Source organism: Schistocerca americana, chromosome 3, assembly GCF_021461395.2.
Source record: "Schistocerca americana isolate TAMUIC-IGC-003095 chromosome 3, iqSchAmer2.1, whole genome shotgun sequence".
In the NCBI taxonomy this organism is placed as follows: Eukaryota; Metazoa; Arthropoda; class Insecta; order Orthoptera; family Acrididae; genus Schistocerca; species Schistocerca americana.
The window spans coordinates 329,440,825-329,462,643 of NC_060121.1; the positions used below are offsets into that span (position 1 = coordinate 329,440,825).

Genomic DNA, 21,819 nt, shown 5'->3' on the forward strand with positions numbered 1-21,819 from the left:
CGTAATCGCAAGTATTATCGCGGCCTGAACGGGACTCCTCGGGTGCGCAAGGAGAACAGTCAAAAAGAATAAGACCCGTCTCGTGAGAGACAGCGAGGCGCACATGACGTCAGAGAGCTCAGCAGAATGCCGCCGTATAGCAGGACCGAATACAGCAGCCGCGACCCTTCGTGATTAAGTCGTTACGAGTGAGACAATATTTTGCTCTCAGCTACGCACTTGGCACGAACTGATAAAGAGTGATAAGCCAATTAGGGCACGCACTTACGCAATAGGAGATACAGCTTTCCCACGCGACATTTTATCGGGGACCGTGTCAGAAGGCAGCACCACACGCACATCGTTGCTAACAATGCTGCGGGATTGTACCTGAAGACAACGTCTTCAGGTGCAAGTAGGTGAACATACGCAGGCACGAGAGTTTTGCCACTGTGCGTACTGTACGTGATGCCGCGGGGCCAAGGCTGTCCTAGGTCTGTGGATACTTTTCGGTCACTGGAACCACAACATGCTGCTCGAGGAATAAAAATACTCTGCAGGACATTTCAACTAAACTTCGTCAAAGTAATAGCTAATCGAAAGTCAGATAAGGTTGGTTATGGAAAATAACTCTAAGGGATACTTACACAACTGTGATCGTGACTAATTAGTAACATGGTGAAGATTCTTTTGTCATGCCCATACGGAACTGATAACGGTGTCTAAACATGGCCAATTTCCTGATGTACGCAAGTAATTTTTAACGTTGACAGCTGTCAAATTAACACCAACTGAACCACACTATCGGTCATTAAAATTGCTACACCACGAAGATGACGTGCTACAGACGCGAAATTTAACCGACAGGAAGATGATGCTGTGATGTGCAAATGATTAGCTTTTCAGAGCATTCACACAAGGTTGGCGCCGGTGGCGACACCTACAACGTGTTGACATAAGGAAAGTTTCCAATCGATTTCTGATACACAAACAGTAGTTGACAGGCGTTGCCTGGTGAAACGTTGTTCTGATGCCACGTGTAAGGAGGAGAAATGCGTACCATCATGTTTCCGACTTTGATAAAGGTCGGATTGTAGCCTATCGCGATTGCGGTTTATCGTATCGCGACATTGCTGCTCGCGTTGGTCGAGATCCAAGGACTGTTAGCAGAATATGGAATCGGTGGGTTCAGGAGAGTAACACGGAACGCCGTGCTGGATCCCAACGGCCTCGTATCACTAGCAGTCGAGATGACAGGCATCTTATCCGCATGGCTGTAACAGATCGTGCAGCCACGTCTCGATCCCTGAGTCAACAGATGGGGACGTTTGCAAGACAACAACTATCTGCACGAACAGTTCGACGACGTTTGCAGCAGCATGGACTATCAGCTCGGAGACCGTGGATACGGTTACCCTTGACGCTGCATCACAGACAGGATCGCCTGCGATGGTGTAATCAACGACGAACCTGGGTGCACGAATGGCAAAACGTCACTTTTTCGGTTGAATCCAGGTTCTGTTTACAGCATCATGATGGTCGCATCCGTGTTTCGCGACATCGCGGTGAACGCACATTGGAACCGTGTATTCGTCATCGTCATACTGGCGTATCACCAGTCGTGATGGTATAGGGTGCCATTGGTTACACGTCTCTGTCACCTCTTGTTCGCATTGACGGCACTTAGAACAGTGGACGTCACATTTCATATGTGTTACGACCCGTCGCTGTACGCTTCATTCGATCCCTGCGAAACCCTACATTTCAGCAGGATAATGCACGACCGCATGTTGCAGGTCCTGTATGGGCCTTTCTGGATACAGAAAATGTTCGACTGCTGCCCTGGCCAGCACATTCTGCAGATTTCTCACCAATTGAAAACGTCTGGTCAATGTTGGCCGAGCAACTGGCTCGTCACAATACGCCAGTCACTACTCTTGATGAATTGTGGTGTCATGTTGAAGCTGCATGGGCAGCTGTACCTGTACACGCCATCCAAGCTCTGTTTGACTCAATGTCCAGGCGAATCAAGGCCGTTATTACGGCCAGAGGTGGTTGTTCTGGGTACTGATTTCTCAGGATCTATGCACCCAAATTGCGTGAAAATGTAATCACATCTTAGTTCTAGTAAAATATATTTGTCCAATGAATACCCGTTTATCATCTGCATTTCTTCCTGGTGTAGCAATTTTAATGGCCAGTAGTGTATATACCTTGTTATGTGGCACTGGTAAGAGCTTCCGAAGGGTACTAAATCGACATAATGTGTGTGTGGAACTTGATTAAGTAGTAGCAAGTACCGCAAACCACTGTGCCGAGTAGTAGTCCCCCGAACGTCTGCGCTGCTATACTGAAAGTAAACAGTCACATGCATGGTTTGGACAAAAATAGGGAAACATTGAGAGAAATGCTGCTTGGACACAAAATCAGTTGCTAGCCAAGTCTGCAGGTTTCAGTGCTGCATCTGACTACGAACAGCACTTGTCCAATGTCCTACTTCGCAAGCCCCAGCTGTGATCAGAACAGTGTTCTGCGCACTTCTGAGTCCATTATGCCGGAGCTAAATGAATTCAAACGAAGGCAAATTGTTAATGTTCGTATGGTGGGTGTGTCTGTAACCAAGGAAGCTGAAGTGATGGGTGTTTCAAGAGGCACCACATCAAAGTTGTATACCACATACTGGGAAAGCGATGAAACATTATCCGCTAAGTCAAAACTCCGATGAAAGTGTGTGTTGAGCGAGAGTGACAGATGGTCACTGAGGAGGTTTTTCGGAAAAATAAGAGTACGATAGCTGGAAAAGACATTGCAGAACCAAATATCCGACTTGCGAACCCTGTCAGCACCAAGAAGCACAAAGGAATCTCTTGAAGGTGGTAACTGCAAGGCGAGCTGGAATACCAAGACTACTCATGCAAAAGGGCGAAATAGGTAAACGTGGCGCCGAAGCCGTAAAACATGGACTACGGAGCAATGGAACAGTCGCGTGGTCGGATGGTTCTTGTTTCACTGTTTCCAACTGCTGGCCGAGTTTTCCTCCTAAGAGTGAAACACGGTGGGGGTTCGGTGAAGATTTGGGCAGCCATATCATGGTAGGCTATGTGCACCAGGCTGAAACTGCCTCTGCAATGCCGTGTTATTGTCAAGAATTATGTGACCATTTTCGTTGATCAAGTCCATTCCATGGCATCTTCGTTTCCCAATGGTGGTGGTGGTGGTGGTGGTGTTTGGTTTGTGGAGCGCTCAACTGTGCTGTCGTCAGCGCCTGTACAAAGTCCCAATTTTTGCAGTGTATTTTTTATTCACAATCCAATCCAGTCGCTGTCACAAATAATGATGATGACATGATGAGGACAACACACGCAGTTCCCGGGCAGAGAAAATTCTCAACCCGGCCGGGAATCGAATCCGGAACCCCATGACCCAGAGGCAGCAACGCTAGCCACTAGAACACAAGCTGCGGACTTCCCCAATGGTGATGCTGTGTTCCAAGACGATAGGACACCTGTTCAAACAGCTCACACGTCCAGCATTGGTTTTATGAGCAAGAGGATAGTTTGTTGCATCTCTCCTGGCCACCAGTCACCAGGACTCAATATTATTGAGCCTTTGTTGTCTGCTTTGAAGAGAAGCGTATGTACCTGAGGTTGCCACTATTTTGCAGGAAAAATGATGTAAAATCCCATGAAAATAATACAAGACCTATCTCTATCCATTCCGAGACGACTAGAAGCTGTTTGGAATGCCAACGGGTTTCCTACGCGGTATTATCTACTGCAGTGCGTTGTGTTTTCGATGTTCCCATTTCTTTTTGTCCAGCCGCTGTATGTTCTCTACATGAACTGGCTGATGGCCGTCCTAGATCCAAGCGGTCAGCGAAGCGTTTAGTGTGCTACTCGTGTTCCATAATGTGCCTCTTAGCGTTATGTATGGCGATCAGACTTTTTAAGCCATGAAATTGCCATATATTTCTGCTGTTTTCTGAATTACGAAGACTGTTAGTGAAATTTCGGTGTCAGCTGAAGTTGGTCATTTACAGCGTAACCGATTTTATGTTAATAAAGGTACCAGAAATACAGTTATTTTGATTAACTTTTACGCTATACAGCATTGGAGCACAGAATGATCAAAGTGTTTACGGGAAGTCGTATGCCCATGACCTGATACGGGTAAAGCCAATCATCTTTCGCTTTTCTGATCTCAACCTCTGAAATACAGTATGAAGGGATGCTGGCTCAGGTCTTTAGACAGAGAAAAACCATTAGTATATTCTTCATGGTTTTTCTCTGTCTAAAGACCCGAGCTGTATTTGAGAGGTTGAGATCAGAAAAGCGAAAGGTGATTAGCTTTATCCATATCAGGTCATGGACACAGGGGTATCGTCACGAATGTCATATTACCTGTAAGAGTAAGCGTATTTGTGTTTGAGTGTGTGTGTATGGGGGGGGGGGGGGGGGAGGTCGTTTTGTAAGTAATTGAAGTCTCCGAGTATGATGTCTTAAATATTTCACTTTTATCTTTTAATTGTGCTTTATCGTTTTATTAATCTGCTATGTTTAAATTCACGGTGAAATTTTCTGTTTACGAATAATCGACCAGCCGATCGACCAACACACTCGTTAACAACTTACCCCAAGAGCACCATTTCCTTTAATGTAGTATGCCCGTCTTCCTTCTCTCCGTAAGAAAGATATGGTCATTTCTATTTATAGTATTTTCTTTCGTGTCTACATAAATTATAATTTTTCGTCAATCAGTGCAAGGTATGTTCACTTATACATGTTGATAAAGAGAAGAAAACTTGACGCTTCTTGCATCGGAGACTAGTAATATTGGCGCGAAGTACTGAAGACTGCAGAACGGGACGTTACCACGAGGTCTGTTAACAGACAAAGACCGCCGACTCGTCCCTCGATGCGCGTGTTTGTTGTGCTAGCTTCCGCGAGCGGAAAATTCCGATGATGGGCAGTACGTCACCCGGGCGAACGCTCTTGGTTTTCTCCGTCAAAGTGGGTGTGGTTACGATGCAGCTACTACGGGCTTAGCACAATCACGTTACAAACGTGTCAGACAACATACGTTGTGACATCAGCTTTTTATTATCTTCCTACAGCACCAAGTTATAAACAATAGGGAATTTTCTTTTGGTTCCTCAGAGATTTGCGCAATTAAATTGCAGAGAATGAACTGTGCTTTTCGACAGGCATTCAATAAGTAACGCAACACTTTCTTTCCGACCAATTTCGGTTGAAAATATGCGAAATTTGTTGTGGGACATCGTGAAATATTCCCGCTTCCGCCCATGAAGTTCCGATATGTGGCGGCGCTAAACGTAGCCTTCAAAACGGCGTCTGTAACTAAGGTGCGTTCCAAGTAGAGAACTGCCATTGAGTTTCTTTCGTCAGATAACAGAGCATCGCAATGTTCAAAGGCGTTTGGTGAACGTCTGCGGAGACCTGGCAGTGAACAAAAGCAGGGCAGTCGGTGGGCGAAGCGTCTGTCATCACCGCACCAAGGTCGCTCAAACTTGTCCTGTCTCCCGTGTGCCAGCCGGCCGCACACAGAAGTGAATCGTGCAATGTTAGAACGTGTGGACACACTCATTTGAGGTGATCGACGAATCACAACCAGACACCTCGCTGCAAAACTGGATGTGTGTGTTCGAAGTGCTGGCCCACTCGTCCACCAGTTGGGATACTCAAAGGTGTGCGCCCAATGGGTTCGTCGCCATCTACCAGAACATCATAAGGAGCAACGAGTTGGGTCTAATGGAAATGGAAATGAGCGTTTGGCGTCATTGGCCGGGAGGCCCCTTGTGGGGCAGGTCCGGCCGCCTTGCTGCCGGTCTTGTTACATTCGACGCCACATTGGGCGACCTGCGCGCCGGATGGGGATGAAATACTGATGAAAACAACACCCAGTACCTGAACGGAGAAAATCTCCGACCCAGCGGGGAATCGAACCCGTGCCCGTAGGACGGCAATCCGTCACGCCGACCACTCAGCTATCGGGGCGGACGGGTCTAATTAAGATTACACTATGCGGGAAGCAATACGTGGATGATGGGGAGGTTATTGATGCAGCAAGACGTTTGCTCTGACATCGACCAGCCGTGTGTTACAATGCAGGCATACAGGCTCTCCCAGTAAGGTGGTTCAAATGGTTCAAATGGCTCTGAGCACTATGGGACTCAACTGCCGAGGTCATTAGTCCCCTAGAACTTAGAACTACTTAAACCTAACTAACCTAAGGACATCACAAACATCCATGCCCGAGGCAGGATTCGAATCTGCGACCGTAGCGGTCTTGCGGTTCCAGACTGCAGCGCCTTTAACCGCACGGCCAGTAAGGTGGTGTAAGGCCGTTGCATTGAACGGACATTATGCTTAAAACTAGGGTTTCCTAGCCAAAACAGTGGGAAAGAATATGTTGTATTGGAATACCGAATAAAATCAACCTGGTTTTGTATACGTGATTTCTTATACTAATAATAGTTATTTTCCCAGAGGCAACTAAAGGAAAATGGTTGAGAGCTAGTTTTCTCCATCTTCCATTACTGTTGCATCCTACAGATCGGTCTATATGAGGGGAGGCTAGGAATTCAGCTCACGGGCCTTGCCCTGGCACGAGTGCTATAGCACTCAGCCCGGCTGGCATAGTATTTCCCACACCGCCACGCCGCGCTGTCTCAGCATGAGAGGGAAATTGCTAACGTGCTGCATTTACATGGCAATGCAACTGCACTATGTACAACCTGATTTTTTTCTTCACATTTCTCAACAACATAGATCAAAAGCGAAACAAATTTTTAGTATTATTGAATTATTTTTGGCGCATCGAAGAAATATATTTTTTATCTGGCATAAACTGTCGGCATACGACAGGCGCAGATAATTTCACACATTTTCACGCTCAGGTTGCCACGAAAACGTAAATTATTTAGTTTCATAAAAGAAAAATCCTCTTTCGGATATATATGTTCATAGAAATATCGTAGCATCTTTGCAACCTCGTTATGGAGACGTGGAAACTACGGAGTGTTAACTATAAGACGGCAGAGATGTGAGGGGAGTGCGGGGAGAGGAGGAAGGAAGCATTGGCTGGCGAGGGGAGAGGAGCCGTTGGGGGGGGGGGGGGGGGGGGACAAGGCACGCCTACCAGTTCCAGTGCTGGCACTAAAAATTGCGTGTCATGATTACACGAAAGCAGACGAAAGGCTTGGAAGTAAAACTCGCTTTAAATGTTGTTCGTAAACGAAACTGAAATCGTCATGTCCATTAAAAATATATATATATATATATATATATATATATATATATATATATATATATGTTTGTCTACTATGCGCTCACAAACCATTCATCCGATTGTAATGAAACTTTGGTGAGTTGTTCTCCGAACGCCCAAACGAGTAATGGACAATGATTCAACAGTTAGACACTGTAACTTGCGTAGTGCAATTAATTAGGTAAAGGCTTGTCGTGCAGTGGACCCGGGTTCGTTTCCCACTGCTAGCAATTTTTTTTTTTTTCATTTTATTTCAGTCCCCGCAATGTTAAACTATTAATTATAAAATTTAAATATACTTAAACAGGTCATATAGAATAACATAACTGTCAATCATTATATATAAAAATGAATGTATGTAAGTCTGCCCTCTGTGCGTTCCCAAGCCATTCACCTAATTGCGATGAAATTTTGGTGATTTGTTCTCCGTACGCCCACGAAGGTTCCAGAATGAGAGCACTTAGCGACTAGCAACAAACGTCACATACAATTTCAAACCTTTACCAAAATTTTTCTCGCTGACACCCTCCACAAAATAATGAAAGGAAAAAAAGGTTGTCCCCTACTACATTTTCTCAGTACATACCGTAAATCTGCCGCAGTAGGCATGACGTTTGAATGTATTATTTCGTTACTATTAACTCTAATCGCAACATATTTCGCATACAGTATCCACATGTATCAGTAAATGCGCCGGCTAATTTATGTTTCTTTACGACATATAATTCAGGAGATATGACGTGGTAAACACCGAGATGCGTGAAAAAGTGCCGCGTCAGGCATGACGTTTTGTTCTATTATTTCTATTCGCAACACGTTTCGCAAACGTGTTAAAAAAGTATATAAAACCACGGGCGTATTCCTAAGAAACGTTGTGCCAAAATTTTAAATCAATCGGTCAACAACTTTCCGAGATTTCTTCCGTTGCGAAGCACGGGCGTATAGCTAGTGTTTAATAAATATCTTAACTGCAGCAATGAAGTACGCTTATCGCAAGGAAAGGAAACAGTCTGAAATAGAAATAAAATTTACGACCCATGAATGGCAGGTTGTTTTTCGTATTTATTCAATCACACGCAATATAATTTTGCGAACATCGCTACGTAATACTGGTTTCCTTCTAACCTTAGGCCTACCGGTAGGGGTTGTTGGCGACTCCCGAGATGGGCCAGCAACTGCCTCTTCACTCATTTTGATAATGTTTAGCACAACTGCACAATAAAAACACGCAGAACAGTACAGCGCAAAACAATAACGAAGCGGACGACAATGGCTACCTTGTACAACACAGTCAGCTACGTAATGTTTGCAGCAGTCGAAACTGCGTGCCTACCGAAGCCTCCCGACGTTTACCGACTTCTACCGATTCAGGACTAGGGAGAGGTCTGCCATCTAAAAGTTTACACTAAGCAATGAAGAACACCTTGCAATGTGCCTTACAGTGGGCAGTGTGCAGTCAAGTCCACTTAAAATGGGAGGTCTGCAATCCATTCCGGGCGTTCTAATTTTCGTTCCTGCACTCCTTTTTCGTTCATAAATTCCACACTAGCGAGATTTAGATCGAAACATTCTACCCTTGAATTAACCAACGTATTTTCCTGCAATACATAAAATCTCTGTACTCTTCATTTAGTTCCATTGGAAACCTCTGCGACTGAGACACTGTGTGCAACTTAAATTTTACTATTCGTACCAGCAATGTCTTCACGTGCTGCATGCCCGCAAATTTAGCACATAGTGCTTTTGATGTACAGATAATGAATCCAAACTGTCGATCGTTGTAAGTTTTTGCTCTCTCATCGCCAACTAAATATTTAAACTCTTTCTGCGTGGTATTGCAAGTCGTTTCATAGCAAATCTAGAGTACCCGTCGCTTATGCGAGTGCATTGGTCCATTGATCGTGACCGGGCCAAATATCTCACGAAATAAGCGTCAAACGAAGAAACTACAAAGAACGAAACTTGTCTAGCTTGAAGGGGGAAACCAGATGGTGCTATGGTTGGCTCGCTAGATGGCGCCGCCATAGATCAAACGGATATCAACTGCGTTTTTTAAAAATAGGAACCCCCATTTTTTATTACATATTCGTGTAGTACGTAGAGAAAAATGAATGTTTTAGTTGGACCACTTTTGTCGCTTTGTGATAGATGCCGCTGTAATAGTCACAAACGTATAAGTACGTGGTATCACGTAACATTCCGCCAGTGTGGACGGTAAATAAAATGGATCGTTTACCTATTTCGGAAAAGGTCGATATCGTGTTGATGTATCGCTATTGTGATCTCTCTCTCTCTCTCTCTCTCTCTCTCTCTCTCTCTCTCTCTCTCTCTCACACACACACACACACACACACACACACACACACACAAATTTCAATTCAGATTACGAAATATTATGTGGACAGTGATCTCTTCCTCTTGTCTTGAAGGTAAAGAGTGCAAAATTTCATCAAGATCGAAATAAAACTGTAGATTTTTTATGACTTACAGAGAGACACTCTTCTTTATACTCGTAGATATTTAGGTAGGTAGAACTAGTACTGTGAAACTAACAACTAAAGACGTAGGTCTTTGTACAGGGATTTGTTGCTTGTTTGGGCTCAACCATTCCTTTCTTACAGACACCATTTCTCTTCACCAGTAAAGATACAGGCCAGGAATGGTCGGTGTTGTTCACGAGCCAGTTGATGAAGAGCAAACAGAGATGCACATGCTGTCACCCACTGATTTTTGTGCTTTTGGCTTAGAGCATGCGGTACCCATACACCAGATTTTTGAACCTTCCACGTTCCATGCAAATGCCGCCCGATGGTGGATTGCCAACAGTTAACCACAGCTGCGAGCTCTCGAGTACACCGACGTGGATCACTGTGGATTAATGCGTTTAAACGATCTTCAAACCCCGAAGGTCTTCCCGAACATGGAGAGTCACTAAGGTCAGAACGATCCTTCTTAATCGAGAAAACCATTTCCCTCCCGTGCTCTGTCCAGTGTCATTATCCCCACACACGGCGCAAATGTTTCTGGCTGCCTTAGCTGCTATCCTCGCTCTACTGAACTGAAACAGAAGATGATGTCGGAAATGTTCCGCTTTCAACACCCCGCAAATAAAAAACGACAATCGATAAATAAACCTGTAGTAACCTGAGTTCTAACATGAAAAACAAAACCGCTACGAACTTATGCTCGAATGTAATATATGAATTGTCTCTCAAATCCTAAAATATCTATATGCCCATCATTTTATGTATTAATATCTTTCAAATGTGAATGTAGGCTTTCCTGGTGTATACTGCTGATGAAATCATCTCGGGCTTCCATCCGGGTAGCTGCGTCGAAAATCCGCGACTTTTCGATAAGTATCATTCTCGTATCTTCTGGCGCAGTTCATCTTCGCCAGAAGATGAGAATAATATCTTTCAGTTTCAGATGCACTTGATAATGGAATAATATGAAAACCGAAACCGCTCATATGAACTATTTTTTTTTAGTCCTAAATCTTCTGACTGGTTTGATGCGGCCCGCCACGAATTCCTCTCGTGTGCCAACCTCTATCTCAGAGTAGCACTTGCAATCTACGTCCTCAAATATGTGCTGGATGTATTCCAATCTCTGTCTTCCTCTACAGTTTTTGCCCTCTACAGCTCCCTCTAGTACAGTGGAAGCATTTCCCCGATGTCTTGGCAGATTTCCTATCATTCTGTCCCTTCTCCTTGTCAGTGTTTTACACGTGTTCCTTTCCGACTCTGCGCAAAACCTCATTCCGTACCTTATCAGTCCACCTAACTTACAACATTCGTCTGTAGCACCACATCTCAAATGCTTTGATTCCCTACCGTTCCGGTTTCTCAACAGTCCACGGTTCACTACTATACAATGCTGTGCTCGAAACGTATGAACTTAATGAAGTTCTGAAAAAGCAACTGGAGCGGATGGGACAAGTGCCGCGTTCAGTTCGCTCGCAAGCAGGCTGAGCAGAGACAGGGGAGCGAGGGACTCACCGCCGCTGGTGCCCGAGGTGAACATCTTGCGCACGGCGGCCGTCTTGTCGCCGTAGGCCGGCAGGTTGGCGACCTCCGCGCAGAGGCGTCGGAACTCCCGGAAGGAGTTGTCCTTGTGGGCGCGGTCCTCCGCAGACGGCTTGCTCCCCGCGCTGGAGGCGGGCGCCGACGGGGCGGCAGCAGGCGCGGGCGCCGCCTTGCCCTTCTGGCTGCTCGCTGAGGCTGCGGCGGCAGCAGCGCCCTCTGTAAACACGCGCGACCCAACAGGTGCTACACTAGGGCCACTAGAGACGGAACACAAGCTCGGATTTGAGATGGATAGGAAAGGTAGTCGCCCGTCTACTTTTCAAAGGAACCGTTGCAAAATTTTCCTTGAGAAGTTCTGCGTACCCAGGGAAAGCCTAAACCTGGATAGCGGTTTTTACAAATAAAATACCAGAGACATATGAGTAAAAGTACCACCACAGCTGTTATCTTGAGAATGTGTGTATTGTCTCACACGACCTGTTTCGGCGGCACATTACCGCCATCCTCAGGCCTCACCACTGCCAGAGGAGTGTTACACTGAAGAGCCAAAGAAACTGGTACACCTGCCTAATATCGTGGGGGACCCCCGTGAACACGCGGAAGTGCCCCAACACGACGTGGAGTGAACTCTAATAATGTCTGAAGTACTGCTGGAGGGAACTGACATCATGAATCCTGCAGCGCCGTTCATAAATCTGTAAGAGTACGAGATGGTAGAGATCTCTTCTGAACAGCACGTTACACGGCATCCCAGATATGCTCAATAAAGTTCATGTATGGGGAGTTTGGAGGCCAGCGTTAGCGTTTAAACTCAGGAGAACGTTCCTGGAGACACACTGTAGCAATTCTGGACGTGTGGGATGTCGCACTGTCCTGCTGGAATTCCCCAGTTCTGTCTGAATGCACAATGGAAATGAATGGATGCACGTGATCAGACAGCATGCTTACGTACGTGTCACCTGTCACAGTCGCTTCTCGATGTATCAGGGGTACCATGTCACTACAAATGCACACGCCCCACACCATTATAAGGCCAGCACCAGCTTGAACAGTCTCCTGCTGACATACAGGGTCCCTGGTTTCATGAGGTTGTCTCCATAACCGTACTCGTCCATCCCCTCGATACAATTTGAAACGAGACTCGTGCAACCAGTCAACATGTTTCCAGTCATCAACAGTACAATTTCGGTGTTGGCGGGCCAGGCGTGGCGTGAAGCGTTGTGGTGTGCACTCATCAAGGATACGCGAGTGGACTTCCGGCTCCGGAAGCCCACATGATGTTTCGTTGAATGGTTCGCACGCTGACACTTGTTGATGGCCCAGCATTGAAATCTGCAGCAAGTTGCGAAAGGGTTGCATTTCTGTCACGTTGAACGATTCTCTTCAGTCGCCGGTCTCGTTCTTGCAGGATCTTTTTCCGGCCACAACGATGTCGGAGATTTGATGTTTTACCGGATTCCTGATATTCACGGTACTCTCGTGAAGTGGCCATACGGGAAAATTCCCACCTCATCGCCACCTTGGAGATGCTCTGTTCCATCGCTCGGGCGCCGACTATAACATCACGTACAAAATCACTTAAATCTAGATAACCTGTCATTGTAGCAGCAGTAACCGATGTAACAACTGCATCAGACACTTGTCTGTATAGGCACTGCCAACCGCAGCGCCGTATTCTGCCTGTTTACGTATCTCTGTATTTGAATACGCATGCCTGTATCAGTTTCTTTGGCGCTTCAGTGTGGATTTCCTTGGCGCATTTATTGTGGAGTCCTTATTACTAGTACACGTGAGCTAGCTTTCCTCAGAGTCTCTACACCGTGATGTCGCCAATACCACACGGTGGAGACAACACCGTGTCGAGTAGACACTCCTGAGAGAAGCTAGCCCACGTGCGCTAGCACCGAGGACTCTATAACGAAAGCGCCAAGGAAATCTAATACAATTTTATCAGTGGTGGGGCCTGAGGATGGCAGTAATGTGCCGCCGAAACTAGTCGTTTGAGAGAATGAAGACATTCTCATGATACAGCGGTGGTGGACTTTTTCTCATATACAGGGTGTTACAAAAAGGTGCGGTCAAACTTTCAGGAAACATTCCTCAGACACAAATAAAGAAAAGATGTTATGTGGACATGTATCCAGAAACGCTTAATTTCCATGTTAGAGGTCATTTTAGTTTCGTCAGTATGTGCTGTACTTCCTCGATTCACCGCCATGATTTCATACGGGTTACTCTACCTGTGCTGCTAGAACATGTGCCTTTACAAGTACGACACAACATGCGGTTCATGCGCGATGGAGCTCCTGCACATTTCAGTCGAAGTGTTCGTACGCTTCTCAACAACAGATTCGGTGACCGATGGATTGGTAGAGGCGGACCAATTCCATGGCCTCCACGCTCTCCTGACCTCAACCCTCTTGACTCATTTATGGGGCATTTGAAAGCTCTTGTCTACGCAACCCCGGTACCAAATGTAGAGACTCTTCGTGCTCGTATTGTGGACGGCTGTGATACAATACGCCATTCTCCAGAGCTGCATCAGCGCATCAGGTATTCCATGCGACGGAGGGTCGATGCATGTATCCTCGCTAACGGAGGACATTTTGAACGTTTCCTGTAACAAATTGAAGTCACGCTAGTACGTTCTGTTGCTGTGTGTTTCCATTCCATGATTAATGTGATTTGAAGAGAAGTAATAAAATGAGCTCTAACATGGAAAGTAAGCGTTTCCGGACACATGTCCACATAACATATTTTCTTTCTTTGTGTGTGAGGAATGTTTCCTGAAAGTTTGGCCGTACCTTTCTGTAACACCCTGTATATCATCAGCTGTAGTCCCTCGTCCACGCAATAGTTTGGATATCCATAAACTGAAAATACAAGAGAGCTGCAACACTGCCGGGCAGCAAAGCAAATTGAACAAAATCCTGACATGTTTTATTTATGCTCTTTATTTTTAACACAAGCATAAAGGCAATTAACAACGCCGTAACCAGCAAGTGGTCATTATCAGATTGAAGGAACATGCCGCAAGTGCCGACGTTTCGCAATGCGTTGTCAACACAGTGCAATGGAAATGTTGCGTCACCGCTTGCAGTATGTGCCTTAGGCTGATAACGGCCACTGGCTGGTCGAAACCGGTTACGGCATTGTTAAACGTTTTTGTGGTTCTCATAAAAAATAAATGAATATAGTCAATGACAATGGACAGTATACATCCTTTCCAAAATTTTATATTTCTTCGGTACATAGTGGGTGTGGTCTAGGACGTATGACGGTCGAAATAATGACGAGGTAACAACTGCTCGCTAAAATAGGTTTTATAACAGCTACTAGCCGCTAAACTGATATGTTTCTAAAACAGTTCATTGGTTCTTGCCATTACCATTTATCATTCAAATGTCTACACTTTATTTACAAAAATAACTTAATAACAGTGAACTTAAATTTATCCACATTTTATGGTGTTTTTTTATGTCAGCGAATGTAATATAAAATTTATAAAATAATTTTTCTACTTCAGACGCGTTTTACCAGTATTTATGGGGACTCACATTTCGACAGCATGCTGCCGTCATCAGGTGCTATACAATTATACGTGCGGTAATTTTTAATTCTAGATTATTCTGCAGTGTGATGATGTGTATTCGCTGGGTGTGCCAGAGAAGCTATGCAAAGCAATTTGCCCCTCTACAGAAATATTACTTTATTTCAATTTTTACCTTAAGTGAGTTGTATGTTTATACCATCTCTTTGAGGTCTTTACTGAATGCGACACACAGAGTACGAGAATGAACACACTACCATCACTTAACACTCCAAGCTTCCGTTGCTCACATTTCAAAGTTTTGTAACAGCTAAGATAAAAAATTACTTTGGTTGCTAAAATAACAAACACCAAAATAAGAATATATATACCATGACACATAGTATGTAGTGTGATTTAGTGGTTTATATTAATGAAATGACCACTCCACATAGTGAATTTTTGAATAAATTTACATTAAAATGTTCTCGCTTACTTAGCAACTTGTTACCCTGTATTGTGCCATGAATGAAGATTTCGATTTATTCATGTAAGTCCTTTTAGCATCCCTTGTCCATTTTATGTAATATGTGATCATCATTCGCGATATCCTGGAATCGATGGCCAGTGTCGTGGGTGGCTATTGATGATTTAGAGTAATTTTTTGTGTGGTAGACATTTGTGTGATAGTTGTATAATTTTTGAAAATCTCTCCCAGTCTTGACTACTTACATGCAGGTATGGTTTAAGTCCAAGTGACACTTCTCGCCGCTTGGGGCGCAAAGTTGACGAGCACAAACACACCAGAACTTTAAGTTTGCTACACAGGACGAATCACAATTATCAGCGGCTGCTTAGGGCACCAAGCTGAGAGGGTTGTTATAAACGGCGTTCTAGTGAAACATTTGTATTCAATGCATATATGAATTAGTAGCAAAAACTGACACTGAAAGTGTACAAGGATAAAAGGGAGCAAAGTAGGGCAGCAAATGGTAAGTCGCTTGTGTGCAAAAATTTTCTTGAACAGGCCGTGCATAGATGGCTTTGCGTGTAATACACCCATTTATTTTGTAATTGCCTGATTGTGTTTATCTGACTCTGTTTTTATGTTGTGTGTGGGAGAGTGTTTTAGTTTGTTGTGCCTTTTGAACGAAATACTGTGCAGTCTGAACATATTTGCTAATTTGTAACAGAGATTGTGAATCTTGTGAACGGTGTGCAAGTAGTGGCTTTCCTTTTTTTCAGTGTAGCAGTTTTATTTTTTCTTCTATTTTGTACGATGTTGTCAATACTTGTATCATCAAAGTCACTAGTTGGAACTATTTATTTGATCATGCTGAGTTCGTCATGCTTCACATATTTATCCAGTGGTATTTTATTGTCTCTATTAACTAGTGCTCTGTATGCAGCACGTTTGTGTGTTGTGGGGTGAAAAGATTGGGTTTCTATGGTTATGTCTGTTACTGTTTTTCTGTCGACTTTGGAAGTGTGTGTGGTTTTTTTTTACTAATGTTCAAGTCTAGGAACTGACGCTACCATTGTTTTCATATTTAACAATAAATTTTATATTTTTATCCTGTTTATCGAGCATATCAAGTGCGTTGTTAATATCATTTGCGTTCCCATCTATCAAGAGCGCTGCGTCATCAGGGGAATATTTATAGTAAATAACTTCATCTGTAGAGGACGATTTCATTGCAAGTGTGTTTTACTCCAGGTGGTAAATATATATGCTGACAATTGTACATGCTATACTGAATCCATTGCGAGATCTTTACGTTGCATCTAAATTTTATTACTAAATGTGAAATAGTTGCAGTGTAATAATAGTCACAGTTAATAAAATATTCCGGGCTATTATGCCGTGGTCGAATGGATTTCACTTAAAAACCCGACGTATCATACCAATCTGCGGAGGGCATTTTCAAGGGGGATCGCAGCTTCGTTGAATGTCCGATTCACACCCTGGCTCGTTAATGACTACAGCAAAATTTCGCTTCCGCGCAGTGGCGTAACGTCACGTGTTTTGAATACGGGAGCGAACTGGCCGTTGTCAACTGCCGTTGTCAACTGCCGTCGTCCGCTGTTACTACCGCACCATGGTGGAAGACTGGTACACATTATCTTCAGCACCAGAATCCAAATTTCATTCAGTTTCACGCCTTCCTCCTTCCTATTGAAATTCCTGGGGTGTTTCACAATTTTTATTGTCTGTCTGTAAAGCCTTTCGTGGTACGCGCTTGTGGCTGCCATTACTTGAGACCTATCAAAAAGAATGTGGTGACCTCCTGGCTGTGAAGTATGTTCCGCAAACAGCTGATCTGTCAATCTCCCCTCTTCTGCAATTGCCCTTGTGCTCTTCGAGCAGTTTTTTTGACAGTTCTTTTTGTAGTATTCACGTACACGGAAACCTACAAACTCCAGCTTTTTCCAGCGGTTGGCGAGCATCCTTGGCCTATTGTAGGTGATATTGTATCTTCCGTGTGGGTGTGTAGATAACCGTGATATTCCGCTTTTTCGAGATTTTTCCTATGCGGTCAGTCACGTGCTTAATGAGTGGCAGGAAAACTTTCAATTTCCCCGGCGCTTGAGCATCCCTATGATTTCTAAGCGGTGCTCTCAACGCTCTTTTCACCTCAGCGAACTAATATTGAATGAAATTTGGATTGCGGTGCTGAAGAAAATGTGTACCAGTCTTCCACCATGGGATGATAGTAACAGTCAGGAAGTAAATTGCGCACATGCGTTCGGCAGTTAAAGGACACGACAATTTTATAAGGAAATGATCAACTTCCTTGTCGATCCACTACTGTCCGCAATAAAGAACATTTTTAACCATTCTTTGACCTCCAGCTCCTTCGCAATAGCCTGGAAGCAAATGCTCAGAATGTCACTACCCAAAAACGAAACTGTCAAAGAAGCCTCTGACTACACATGCATTTGCATTCTACCAGCACTTTCTAAGGCTTTAAAATACATAATACATGACCAGATTGCCAATTACTTAGCATCAAATAACGTTCTGGATGAACAACAATCTGGTTTCTGGAAAAATTGCAGCGCGACGGCGGCTCTTGTAAAACTGACTGAACCATGCTGTAGACAAGACTATTATGTGCTCCTTGGATTTCAACAAATTTTTCGACACTTTCGACTTTGAAATAGTACTTGTTAAATTCAAATACCTAAATTTGTTTTCAGGTGCTGTACAATCGTTCCATTCAAATCTTACATCCCGGTAGTATTGTGTTATGATCGCAGCAAAGAAGCCACAATGGAGGAATGTAATATCATCGGTAGCACACGGATCAGTATTGAGCCCTATACTTTTCTCATTACATCATACTTTAATAATGTGTCGACTATTATCTCCTATTGCAGATATCGTTTATACACCAACGACCTTCAGTTAGGTATTTAAGAGTAAGCCCAAAAACCTTTACACAGCGATCAAGTACGTAAATGCCGACTGACTTGCTTTATCAGAGCGGGCGCAGACTATAGGTTTGAAACTATACCCATCTAAAATGAAAGCAATCTTGATCGTTCACAAAAAACTGGTTATCTCTCAGTTCCGAGAATCTCTTCCACCCTTAATCCTAAACAGCACAGAAATAACTTCTCCTGCAAAGAAGTTGGGAATAATTCTGGACAATCTCTTAGGCTGGACTGAACACACAACTGCAACCTGTAAGAAGTTTTCTGTATCACTTTACCCACTATTGAAATATAAAAAGGTACTTCCTCTCGAGCATAACAAGAAACTGGCAGAGTCACTAATATTCCCCATTCTTGATTGTGGCGATGTTATTCCCCAAGGACTACTGCACGACTGCTCACGCCAACTGGAACTCGGATGAATGGTTGTGTGTGATAAATTTGTGAAGTACGCTATTTCGACCATATCACTCCTGCCCACGAACAACTACCACGGCTAAGTGCCGATAAGCGTAGACATTACCGTGCCCCGTGTTTGCTCTATCGTCTTGTCAATCATTGCACTCCCTCCTATTTATCTTCAGGCCTTGCGCTACTATGTGAACGGCGCAGGAGAAATACTCTTTTCAATAAAGCAGAATCCCCTCTGTACCGATACAAGTCACTGCCATGTTCTCTAAATAATTTTCTGTGTCAAGAACCTGACTGGAACGACCTTCCTCAAAATGTTATCGAAATTAAACTCCTTTAAAACATCAAAAGACAGCTAATGACCCACCTATCACAATCATTTTATCTCGTCTTCATCGACTATCAAGTAGTCAGTGTGGTGTCACACACACACACACACACACACACACACACACACACACAAAGACACAGCTAGCAGCTGAACAATCTCAGATGTCATCTCCCGGTCAAATAATGCGATACGATATTCATTTTTTATTTTATGGTTTTTTTTGCTAGTAAATGTTCAGCTGTTTGCCAAGCAGTACCTCGTTTATGGCTCTTTTGAATCAGCTGGTCATAACTGACTGTTGCACGGTATTGTGTCTTAAGCAACTTATCTTTAGAATCGTTAACCTTCAAATATTAATTTGAACAAAGATCGCGTTTTTACAGATAAATTGATGGGTCGTAAAACGAAAGCCTGCATATGTTAAAATCATTCCTATTTGGTTTTAACTGATCAACTCGGAATACTTTTCTTGGCGATGCTAAGAAATTTGTACTGTCAATGTGTTAAAACCGCAGCTAAACGAATTGATGAATATTCAAAGGTACAGTCTTAGACAATATGACTGACCGCCGGCCGGCCGCCACAGAGACTAAGACCGAGTCATTCACTTAAGGTGGCCAATAAAACTGACCACCCCTGACAACTCTAAAAGTCCGGCCATATGCACAATCTGGCAACACTGTAAGATGCGGAAGTGTTAGGAGCAAGTGTTGTCTACTTCCGAGACGTTGTCGGACTACGTGAGCTCGTGGTCTAATGGCAAGCGTCGTGCGCTCTAAACTTATAGTCGCCTGTTCGAATTCCAACTGTATTTTTTTTTTTTACCACAGTCGGTCTAAAGTTATGAGTCTGACTGATCATCGAAGATAATTCGCTTAACATTCTACCCACCAGCAATGACAAGTATTCCAGAAACAATTCCGCAGGACAGCTCGTGGCTGCGTCGCGATCATAGCAGCTTACGCTCGGGCGTTTCCTCGCGCTGCAGCGGCTACCGGCCACCGGCCAGACGCCACCCGCCGCCTGAAATCCGGCGCCGCCTGTGTGAACGCGGCGCCACGCTGTCAGTGTATGTATCAATTGTCATTTTCGAATTTGAAGTTCTAGTTATCATGTTGCATTGGATTTTGCATACTTGAAAATCGTGAACTACAGTTAAGCATTGTAAAATTGAGTCGCACGTGGAAATAGATGTAACGTCTGCAACACAACGTTTACTTTTGGTATAACAGAGGGGTGAATGCAGAGGAGGCAGCTAGAAACATTTGAACTGTGTGTGGAGCGAGTGCTTTTGGGAAAAATACGCCAGAAAAAGATATTATTGTTTCAACAAAGATCGTTCTGGCATGAATGATTTTCCACATTAAGGAAGTCTCGACTGCTGATATATGTGATAGATTACCATTTTACCATCATGCGACATTTGCATTCAACAGGCAAAGTTCAGAAGTCTGGTTGTAGGAGTACTGCATGGTCTAATTCGAAACAACAAAAATCAACGGAGTGACTATTATTGAACGTCATCAGGCCGCTCATTGAGCATTCGTATGCAGTACTGTTACTGGTGACGTGTTATGATGCCTTTATCGTTAACTTCCTAAGAAGAAATGAAAGGCTGAGCCCCTCCGAAAGACAAACTCGAGCAAAGAGTAGTGTGAACGTAATATTTTACATCTGATAGCTCCAAAAGTGTGTTTTGGGCTACGAATTCTGCCCCAAGGGCTGTGTGCAACACAGCTGGAATTTGTTGCCAACAACTGAGGCACCTTTCGGTGTCAACGTAAGAAAATCGAGCAACACAACTACATCACATGTGCTACTGCATGATAACCCACTTCTTGATTTGAGAAACAAAACTATCCAGGAGACTGAAATTAAAGTCGTCTCTCAGGCACTTGTATTGATAGAGAAGTCCTCTCTCAAGCACTTGTCCCTCTCTTCATATATTCGTAAAGTTTTACCTTTCCCGCTCTTGATCGATCAACCGTCAACGCAATTCATTTCTAGACGAAAATACTCTTAAAACTACTCTGGTATAATGATATCGTTCGAACCAGTAGGTTTCTACTGGCGTTGAATTTGTAAACAACTTTAGCATTGTCAGATCGTTTTAAATATCGTGAAAGAAAATTCTTTTGCTGATTAATTTCTCTTTGATGATTACTATTGCGTTTAGTAAACTAATGGAAAATCCAATGAAAATATTCACTGTACTAATACAAATTAAATTCAGCTTACTACAGAAACATCACGGCGGCAGACTATCTTAACAAAGCATTAAGTATCTGTAAGACGATTGAGCCTATTTTAACACGAATTAGTAGGACATTACCGACTTTTGACTTCGAAAAGATCTGTATTGACTTCATTTCCTGTATCATTTGCAATTATAATGAAAATGTGGCATTTCATAGATATAATTATGTATTCATAACAACAAAAAATATGTCATTATGAATTTGGCAGTACCGTAAGGATTTCGCTCTGACACTAAGGGTTACTGAAAGTAGCAAGGCGCGTTGTCTTACGATTCCCTTATTGCGTTTGTATCTGCCTGCTTGTAGCTCCGCTAGAAAGGAATTAAAAATCTGGCTTTCAGCGAGTCTCGAAAGGCGAACGAAAGCAGCTTGCACCTGGTAGCCAAACATGTTTCTTGGGAACAGGCCACTTCCTCAAGTGGGAAGACATTCTTTTGTGGTTGAATTGTTGGCAAATGTTAGTCAGACGTGTGCCGTTGGTCTAAGCGTTTCGGTGTGTTGAATTTGTACCAATGATTTTTCTACAGGTTTTTTCTGTCCCAAATAGAGAGTTGAAGT

At 43.7% G+C, this 21,819-nt stretch overlaps 1 protein-coding gene across 6 annotated transcripts in view; it reads right to left on the reverse strand.

The window, feature by feature from the left end:
* LOC124605280 (DNA ligase 3) overlaps nucleotides 1-21,819 on the reverse strand; it is a 640,740-nt gene that overhangs the window by 331,531 nt on the left and 287,390 nt on the right. For 5 of the 6 annotated variants that reach the window (XM_047136859.1, XM_047136858.1, XM_047136854.1 and 2 more), the window contains one exon: nucleotides 11,268-11,510. The exons of the other annotated variant lie outside the window; for it this stretch is intronic. In XM_047136859.1, the coding sequence (XP_046992815.1) occupies nucleotides 11,268-11,510 (243 nt within the window). The remainder of the gene's footprint in view (nucleotides 1-11,267; nucleotides 11,511-21,819) is intronic. 6 annotated transcript variants of the gene reach the window in all.